Here is a 10,342-nt window from a genome sequence, read left to right as displayed (position 1 = left end):
TGGACGGAACTGGACTTCAATTAGACTTTAAACTGCTGCAGCGCGGGGTGTCAAACATTTTCAGTTTTGCACTTCAGAAAAAAAAGAAATCATCACAGTAATTGCAGCTTTGAATGCTGCTGATGAAACAATACCTCTACATTTAATACTAAAAAATAAAACAATAAAATTACTTTAAACTTTTAATAATAGTGATGCACCATTTTGTTCGAAATGAAGTGTAAGTGAAACTGAATGAACAAAACAAAGGACATCTTTGGTTTACAAATACATTTTTGTCAAACATTGGTAGCAATAGACCACAGGTATTAACAATTGATGGTCATGATTCCCATAATTCACTTGAACTCATCTGTTGCTATTGACAACAACACTGAAATTGTTATGATGCCAACACATTGTCCACTTGTTGCAGCCATAGATTGTACTGTATTTGGCCTCATGAAAACTTACTACTGCACATTTTTTAATGAATACCTTCTCTGTTACAATCAATAAGTTAAACTTGTGTGGATTGTTCACATAGGATCCTATAAGGAGTTTTGATTAGGGCTATTCACTAAATTAACTTTTTTTTAAACTCTGTCCACCAGTTAAAAGGGAATGAGAATTTGTTCAAATTAAGTTTTTATCCTTGCAAAAAGGACACTATAAAGTCGCAATCACAAAAATCACTGAACGAAACTTTTAAAAAACAAATGGATTGTAATTCAAACTTTACTTTGAATTAGTAATTATGAATGTAGATTTAGATTAACTGAATAATAACACAACATAAGTGTTATAAAATAGTTTAACTCATGCTTTCAATTTTTGTTTTAAATGGTTTTGATATTTCTGTACTTTGCATACAAAGACTTTCAAATAAATTAAAATTCGATCAGTAAAATTCCTTTTGATCGAATATTAAGAAAAGCTGCTGAAATACTTTCTTTACAAACTCATTCTCTTCCCATAATAAGTGTTAATCATTAAATATGTGTTAAAACAAGTCCATTGAAAAGTGCTATTGTCATCATGATGTTCTCCCATACCCAAATTTTAATGTCAACAAGTAAATAAAATAAAAGAAATGGTAAACAAAAGTATTTTGTTCTATGTTCTCTTGAACCTATACGAGCCAAGTTCAATGATCTGAAAAAGAACAAGGGAAAGGTAGAGACAAAAAAAAACTTTTAGTAAATTTCAGCCTTTAAAAAAAGATGCGAACATTAATTGGTCATTTTGCCCTATTGTTAATTTCAATTGTAAACAAAGCCAGAAAAGGAAGGTGAATTAAAAAAATATTCAAAATTAAACTTGAACTGATTTTATAATATGATATATAAACAAAATATTGATAAAATATATAATAGTGACAATAACAAATTTAATTAAATTAATTTTTAACTAACTTTTTAATTAAATAAAAAACTTATAAAAAAATTCTCTGAGCAACAAGTCTTTTTATCGAACTCCATTTAATATTGCTATGGATAAGATTATTTTAACAAACTTTGCATTATACATCTATTAATTGTATGCATCAGTTTCAGTAATTATGTATGTAAAACGCTATCCAAAACATCACGCGTTTGAAGTAAATTCTACAGTAACCATAAAAATGTGTGCACGTATTCTTGACAAGATTTTGAATAAGTCAACCATGAGCTACAAATGAGCTACAAAATAAAACTACATTTGTCAAATATTACGGTTAACAGATTAGCAGTTTTATTACATATTCAACACTGACATCAATGCAATAGTTACGCCACTGTCTTATGAAAATTGATAAGACAAAAGACTTTTAAATGGTAATTTAATGTATCACAAAAACTGTTTATACAGTGCGATTCTTCAAATCAAAACATCTTAAACAATTTGTAACTGCTGCCAAAAATTTAAACATTCCTTGTACCTAAAACTTGCGTTTATATATAAAAGCGTCCGCAGATGTGGCTTATTGACGTAGATTTTAGTTTTAATTTCAAACGGCATCCCAAGCTCCAATAGTTATTCCATCTCGCTCTTTCCTCCTACCACCTCGAGTACCTTGAAAACTATGACTTATTTCATCTGAACCACCTCGTCGAGAACCTCCTCTTGATCCTCCTCTAAAGCCACCTCGACCCTTCTCTTTAGGACATTCTCTTGAAAAATGACCTTCTTCACCACATTTAAAGCAACCATTACCTCCTCCACCTCTGCTACCACCTAAAATTTAAAAAATCAATCAACTCAAAAACTTTTGTAATAAAGTGGATAACATAAACAAACTATGTAAATAGAAACAATACCGTATGCACTTTTCTCTTCGTCTCTTCTATCTTGAGTTTTCTTCCATCGCTCAGCCATTTCGATAAGTTCTTCAGGAACTTCTTGTCCGGCTTCTTCCATGATAGGAATGAGTTTTGCTACATGCATCCAATCTTCGCGAGTGACAAATGTTAGGGCACAACCAGATCGACCAGCACGACCTGTTCTACCAATACGATGAACATAATCTTCAATGTGGCGGGGAAAGTCATAGTTCAAAACATGGCTAAAGTGAAAAAAATAATAACAGAATAAAATGCCTTTAATTTTTATTAAACAAACAATTATCATATAAAATATTTTCCACAATATTACATACGTTAAATCTTTGATATCAAGTCCTCTAGATGCTACATCTGTAGCAATCAGGACACGAGCAGCGCCTGTTTTCATATCTTCAAGTGCCTGCTCTCGATCAGACTGATCTCTATCGCCATGAATACATTGAATTCCAATATTAGTCCCTTTCATGGCAAGGTTTGAGGAAATATCATCAGCTGTCACTTTTCGACCGACAAAAATAATCAGCTTGTCATCAGGTGCCATAGCACTTATAAAGTCCATAACCTTTAAATAAACACAATTTACAACATTGTCCGTATAAAAGATTGTTTCACACAAATAATTTATAATAATACCCTATCCTGCTTCTCATGCTGTTCTATAAATTCAACAAGCTGAGAAACACTATGGCAGGCTTGTAAATCAAGAGATCCAACATTTATTCGTATCGGATCTCGTAAATATTTGTCAGCCATTCGCTGCACACCCGGCGGCCAAGTTGCACTAAAACAATACTAGAAATAAAATATTTTTCTAAATCTATTATCATTTTATACTACACTCTATCATAATACAATTAATAAACTTTGTAAAATCATAACTTTTTTTTTTAAAATTGGAAACTTATTAAACAATAAATCAAAAGTATAAATTTTAATACTTTCTATATATATAGTATTATATATACATTAAAGGTACTCTCGGGCGCCTAATACAAAGCAAAGTGATTTAGAAACACTTAAAATTTGGCCAAAATACAGTTTTTTGAGTAGCGCAATTTAAATAATGTTATTAGCTAACTATTTCTACAGTTTCTTATGATTCTAACGGTATATATAAAAAAGTACTGAAATAATAGATTTAAAAGTTAATTTATGTTTGAAAGTAACCGAAAACAGCTTTTTTTTATTTATATCATTAAAATTTTATTATTATTAAAACTTAATTTTCTCCCTAAATACGAAACCTCTCATTTAATTTTTATTATATACAAAGATAATTTTATCTGTATTATTATGTTATTTATGTAGATAATAATGTATATAATTTATGTATATAATATGTATTTAGATAATAATTTTATCTAAATTTTGTAAGAAATTTTAAAGTTTAATGACATTTAAAGATTTAAATACATTAAAGAAAGTTTAAATACATTTAAAAATGTATTTATACATTTTGTAAGAAATGTATTTAAAAAGATACAATTTTATGTTGAAACTGATTTTTATAGAGCTAGGACTTTTTACCTTCATAAAGACTTCCTTCACGAAGCTAATTCTTTTTTTAAAGAGCTAGTATCATTTTATAACAAACTCAAAAAGTTAGCTGCTCCAACTTCATTTTGAAATAATGTAGTTAAAATGCTCATTTATAATACACACATATGTGTGTGTGTATATATATATATATATATATATATATATATATATATATATATATATATATATATATATATATATATATATATATATATATATATATATATCTATATATATATATATATATATATGCATGCAAAAGTTAATACAATTTTTCTTTTACTTAGGTATAAAATAAATGTAAAGTTTACTTAACATCAAATTTATTAAGTTATTGAGGACAGAATTTTGATCGATAGAAATGAATTACTTTAAAATTTATTTTTAGATTAAACTTTTTTTTACCGAAAAAAAAAAAAATTCTCCCTCCCCTGACCATGTTTGACCCTTTTTTTTAAAGATTTAGTCTTTTTTCCTTGTCTACCTTTTTTACATCATAGAGCGAATTATGAGCAATTTTGAATAAACATTTTCAAAAAAATTAATTTGGGCCTAATTTGAAGTTATTCCTGATCACTGTGCAAGGGTTGGAATAAACAGTAAGAGGGGGTGGGAGAGGATATATATACATATATATATTCTGATTTTTTTCTTTCTTTCAGTTTTGAGATGTTTTCTTGTTGATAACACTTAAAAATTATTAAACGGGAGGAGGGGGGAGGGGGTTTTAATAAGCTTTTGTTTAAAGATTATTACAATTTTTATTTAACTTATTGATATTGATACTAGTTCATGATCAGATAAGTTTAACTAATTGATCTATGATCAACTAGTTACTTACTTATTCATCAACTTTTAACTAGTTAAACTCGACTATTAATTTTCATGATAATAGACTATGTCTAGACAACTACAACCTTAGACTTTGAATTGTAATCTTCCTCCATATACAATTTTATGTAAATATAAAAAATTGTACCTAGTCATGATGGTTTGTCGATCTGGTCTGATGTCTAATAAAATCTTCTTTATCTCAGGTTCAAAGCCCATATCTAACATTCTATCTGCTTCATCAAGAACCTTTAAAAAATTATAAATTCAAACACGTTTTTGGTAGGCAATGGTAGGCATTATTTGTACGCTCGTACAACTATCTTTTATTTATTTGTACACGCGTGTTTAAAGTTGTTATTAATTATTTTGACCTTCTCACCTAAAAATCTAGTGTAATTTAACTTAATATATTTTTTTTAAATGGAGATACGCCACAAAGAAAATCATGAAAAGAATCATAGCTATCTTTAGAACAGTAGTAAGAAGAGTAACGATAGGGAAGAAATGCAAGACAAAAGTTTTTAAAAAAATAATAAGATGGTCCGAACCACTTAAAGGAGAACTAAATAAAACTGAGTTAGGGTGAGAGACAAGACATAATTCAAGTATTGAAAAAAAGTGATTAGGCTGAGTGGAAAATTCATAAAATTAACTATCTGAATGAAAGATTGAGAAATACAAAAGTTATGAGCTTTAATGCCGGTAAGGTCAGTGGTACTAGAACCAAGCCATTCAATGTAATTAAAACAACAATAACAGCATTAAAGTCAATGATAACAGCAACTTTGACTGATGGATAAAGAGAAAGGGCTCGGTCAATTTTATCAGAAGTAACATCAAAAACAGAGCAGTCTTAAGTAGAAAGAAGTAACAGGAAGAGTTGCATAGCCACTAACAAAGAGGTAAAAGTCCATGAATGAAGTCAAGAAGATTCAGCATTTATCATTCTAGACACAAAACGATGTAAGACAGGTTTACATCTAATTCAGTCTAATAGATAAAAAAAGAGGCGTGAGGTCAACATAATTTTTTTTGTATCCTTATTAAATTATTAAACTTCAGGTCATTTATTTTGGAATTATGACTGACCTTGGAGACAGACTCCTTTCAATTCAGACAAACAACTACCCTAGTTTTCAGATGCTCTCAAAGAAAAAGCTAATAAATAACATTAACCAAATGGAGTAAAGATAAAGCAACATCCTATGGAGATCTGGAATTAGCTGGTTTCCAGATCTCCGTAACATCAAAACTATTTTTTATTAGGTTGTCTCACAAAGAGAAGGTAGAGGAGCAGAACCAGATCTGCTGGAGGCAGCAACCCCGCAACCCGCCAAAAAATTCATTAATTAAAAAAAAAAAAGAATTTTAAAATCAAAAAAGCATACTAAATATGTGACGCTTTTGACAGAAAAAAATCCATTCATTAACAAATCATTTAATCTTCCTGGTGTTCCTAAAAAACAAAATTATTAAATATTTATGCTTATTAAATTTCATTACTCTAAAACTTAATTTCAAAGTTTCAAATACCTATAATAATTTCAACACCCTGTCGAACAAGATTAATTTGTGCACTACGGTCTCCACCTCCATAAATACAAACACTAAAAACAATTTAAAAGTTTAAACAATATTCTATTTATTATTTTATATAAAATATTTTATATTTATATTAATAAATTGAAGAGAAAAAAGTACCTTCGAATTCCACGATAATGAAACTTTTTTACTTCCATTTCAATTTGCTGAGCTAACTCCCTGGTAGGAGACAGCACTAAACAGGAGGGTCCACCGCGCTTATCTCGTGGTCTAAAAAAATGTTACAAATACTCTAAATTCTCTATATGCATGGACTTTTATTTATAATATGGCAATAAACTGTTTAGTTCACAGTATTATAAACACATTTAAGATTTTACAAAAACAAAAAAATATATAATTACATAGGTTGTCCATCTATATGAATAAATGCTGGAAGAAGAAATGCTAATGTTTTGCCTGTTCCAGTCTAAACCCAAGAAATAAAAATTATTTCGTTTGTTAGAAAAAATAAATTCAATATGTTATGTCATATATGTTGTTACTTATATAAAATTCAAAATTTTATTTCCAAACATAAACTAATCATCTTGCACAAACCTGAGCAATTCCAATACAGTCCATACCAGAAAGTAAAACAGGCCAAGCTTGACACTATGTAAATAAAATTTAAATCATAACATTAAAACTTGTTATAAAAACTCACCATTCGTATTCAAGTATTAATTTAATTTTGAAGAAATTTGTTATTATTGATATTATTTCAAACTAATTAAAAATAAATATCAAACACTTTAATAATGTTGCAACATTGATATATATTTCAATAATATTCAAAGTAAATAAAATATCTTGTTATTATAAGTTTACATAATTATAAAAATAATAATGTTATATCATGCAAACATAGTACTTAATGTAATACTGTTATATTATGCTAACATAGTATTCCATGTAATACTGTTATATTATGCTAACTTAGTACTTCATGTTACATTGTATCTCTGATAACTACTTTTAATTATAAAATTTAAATATTAGAAATTACTTTGACAAGATAATACATAAAAAAAAAAAGAATCATTATAAAAAAATAACTTAATTATAAAAAAGAAAAAATACTTTATATAAATATAAATAAAATGCATGCAGAAATTTTAAATGCCTCTAAACAAAAGAAAATTTAATTTTCAAAAAGACTCGTTGAATAAACAATGCTAGGATGAATTTATCAACAAAAATATATTTTTATTTTAAATATTTATTTACATAAGTTGTGGGTTGTTCTATAGCCCTGAAGGTAACACTTTTTTTTAAACCTATTTTAAACCCTGACTCTGAAACACAAACAAGCAAAACTGCTGCATAGAAAATCAAGTTAATCATGATATTCGTAGATACATTCTCAGATACATTCCTAGATACATAATAAGTTTCAACTCTGCACCTCTCACTTACAAAATGAGCTCTTGACCACTACACTGCTACTGTGTTAAACTTTGTTATTCAAACAATCACTATTCAAAAACAACTACTTTTCAAAATAGTTTTATGAGTAATAAAAAAACTGTTTTTTTTTTACAAACATGCAACAATTTAATTTAAGACTCCAAAAATCTTTCTCAGATAGATTTAAACATGGAAAAACAACATTATTATTGAAGGAAAATGATAATAGTAAGAAAATAATTTACCTGAATTGGAGATGGTTCAGTAAAGTTATTACTTTTAATAGTGCTAAGTATCTCCGCTAAACATAAGAAGTGCATAATATTACCAACAAATGTTTTAGAAACAAAAAAAAAAAAATCTTACATAAAAAAAAAAACGACTTACGGTAATCATAAAAAGCTTCATCAAATGTAAGAACAGGATTCGGGATTTTACGACTTGTTTTGCTTAAGTCTGATACAGTGATTTTGTTCTTCAGCTCCCTTTGTTCAAACAAATTATAAAAAAAATAAATAAATACAAAGAATGTACAAAATTCACACTTGATTTGATTTTGACCCTGTGGCAGATTTTTGTTTAGTTTTTATGCATTTATTATTTATTTTTTTATGCATTTTTTTTTATACATTTATTTATGCATTTTTTTTTTATACATTTATTTATGCATTATTTTTTATGCATTTATTATATGCATTTTAAAGCATTTTTATAAATTATTTTAATAAAAATTTTAAAGATATTTTAAAAATATTTAGTGAGAAATTCCAACAAACAAATATTATAAACATTAAAAAAACAAAAAAAAAAAACACATTGATTTTAAACATAATGCAGTTGGCATGACAATATCTTTAGACAAAAATAACTTGATAACTAGAAAACAATCATTGATAACTAGGAAACAATCATTGATAACTAGGAAGCAATCATTGATAACTTGGAAGCAATCATTGATAACTAAGAAACAATCATTGATAACTAGGAGACAATCATTGATAACTAGGAAACAATCATTGATAACTAGGAGAGAATCATTGATAACTAAGAAACAATCATTGATAACTAGAAAACAATCATTGATAACTAGGAGAGAATCATTGATAACTAGGAAACAATCATTGATAACTAAGAAACAATCATTGATAACTAGGAAACAATCATTGATAACTAAGAAACAATCATTGATAACTAGAAAACAATCATTGATAACTAGGAGACAATCATTGATAACTAGGAAACAATCATTGATAACTAAGAAACAATCATTGATAACTAAGAAACAATCATTGATAACTAGGAAACAATCATTGATAACTAAGAAACAATCATTGATAACTAAGAAACAAACATTGATAACTAGGAAACAATCATTGATAACTAAGAAACAATCATTGATAACTAAGAAACAATAATTGATAACTAGGAAACAATCATTGATAACTAGGAAACAATCATTGATAACTAGGAAGCAATCATTGATAACTAGGAAACAATCATTGATAACTAGGAGAGAATCATTGATAACTAAGAAACAATCATTGATAACTAGAAAACAATCATTGATAACTAGGAGAGAATCATTGATAACTAGGAAACAATCATTGATAACTAAGAAACAATCATTGATAACTAGGAAACAATCATTGATAACTAAGAAACAATCATTGGTAACTAGGAAACAATCATTGATAACTAAGAAACAATAATTGATAACTAGGAAACAATCATTGATAACTAGGAAACAATCATTGATAACTAGGAAACAATCATTGATAACTAGGAAACAATCATTGATAACTAGGAAACAATCATTGTTAACTAGGAAACAATCATTGATAACTAGGAAGCAATCACTGATAACTAGGGAACAATTTGAAAAAAATTCTGTTGCTTTTCATAGTAATTTAAAAAAAAATTAATGTACTAATTTGAAGTCAATTTTTTTCCAGTGCATCAAGTTTCCACAATTCTTCAGCTACAAGAAAATTACACTTATTAGCTGTAGTAAATTTTACATTGAGCAGGTTTGCTAAATAGCTGCTTGTTGACACACAAAATTTTCTTCTCCCTCAAATGCTAACAGTTTGCAAATAAAGTGTTCTTTGATTGCTAGTTATCTCTGAAATTAGCAGTCATAATTAAGTGTAATGATGCATGCAGTTCAAATAAATTATGATAATAAGTTTTATTTATTTTGTTTTATGTTGTTTATTTTTAGTTTTTAAAGCTTGTAACTATACCTTTTTTAATGTTTTATTTGCATAGAAATATATATTATAAAGAAATACACTTTATTATAGGAAATACATTTCATTTGTTTTATATCATGATCAACTTTCTGACATGGTTATCAACTTTCATTTTTTTCTAAAAAACTTTAATCACAATAAAATTTTAACACTGCTTTATAAACAATTCAAGATATATAAGCTTTTATAACTTATATAGATGAATATAGATATTATATTTTATAAAATATATAGATGAATATAGATATAATACTTTATAACTTATATAGATGAATATAAATATAATACTTTATAAAATATATAGATGAATATAGATATAATACTTTATAAAATATATATATGAATATAGATATAATATTTTATAAAATATATAGATGAATATAGATATAATACTTTATAAAAAATATATATGAATATAGATAT

At 26.9% G+C, this 10,342-nt stretch overlaps 1 protein-coding gene across 1 annotated transcript in view; it reads right to left on the bottom strand.

Moving 5' to 3' along the window:
• Positions 1–1,293: 1,293 nt before the first annotated feature.
• The window catches only part of LOC100212086 (probable ATP-dependent RNA helicase DDX43), a 33,030-nt gene continuing 23,981 nt past the window's right edge, over positions 1,294–10,342 (bottom strand). Inside the window, exons 5-16 of the mRNA XM_065812603.1 lie at positions 8,055–8,152; positions 7,913–7,968; positions 6,819–6,872; positions 6,623–6,687; positions 6,378–6,488; positions 6,210–6,283; positions 6,065–6,132; positions 4,822–4,922; positions 2,937–3,084; positions 2,618–2,865; positions 2,280–2,524; positions 1,294–2,196 (exon numbers count right to left, since the gene is read on the bottom strand). Coding sequence (XP_065668675.1) covers positions 1,970–2,196; positions 2,280–2,524; positions 2,618–2,865; positions 2,937–3,084; positions 4,822–4,922; positions 6,065–6,132; positions 6,210–6,283; positions 6,378–6,488; positions 6,623–6,687; positions 6,819–6,872; positions 7,913–7,968; positions 8,055–8,152 — 1,495 coding nt within the window. The 3' untranslated portion in view covers positions 1,294–1,969. The remainder of the gene's footprint in view (positions 2,197–2,279; positions 2,525–2,617; positions 2,866–2,936; positions 3,085–4,821; positions 4,923–6,064; positions 6,133–6,209; positions 6,284–6,377; positions 6,489–6,622; positions 6,688–6,818; positions 6,873–7,912; positions 7,969–8,054; positions 8,153–10,342) is intronic.

Source organism: Hydra vulgaris, chromosome 12 (genome assembly GCF_038396675.1).
Source record: "Hydra vulgaris chromosome 12, alternate assembly HydraT2T_AEP".
NCBI classification, from domain to species: Eukaryota; Metazoa; Cnidaria; class Hydrozoa; order Anthoathecata; family Hydridae; genus Hydra; species Hydra vulgaris.
The sequence above is the reverse complement of the archived record's forward strand: the minus strand, read 5'-3'. Positions and strand labels throughout refer to the sequence as shown.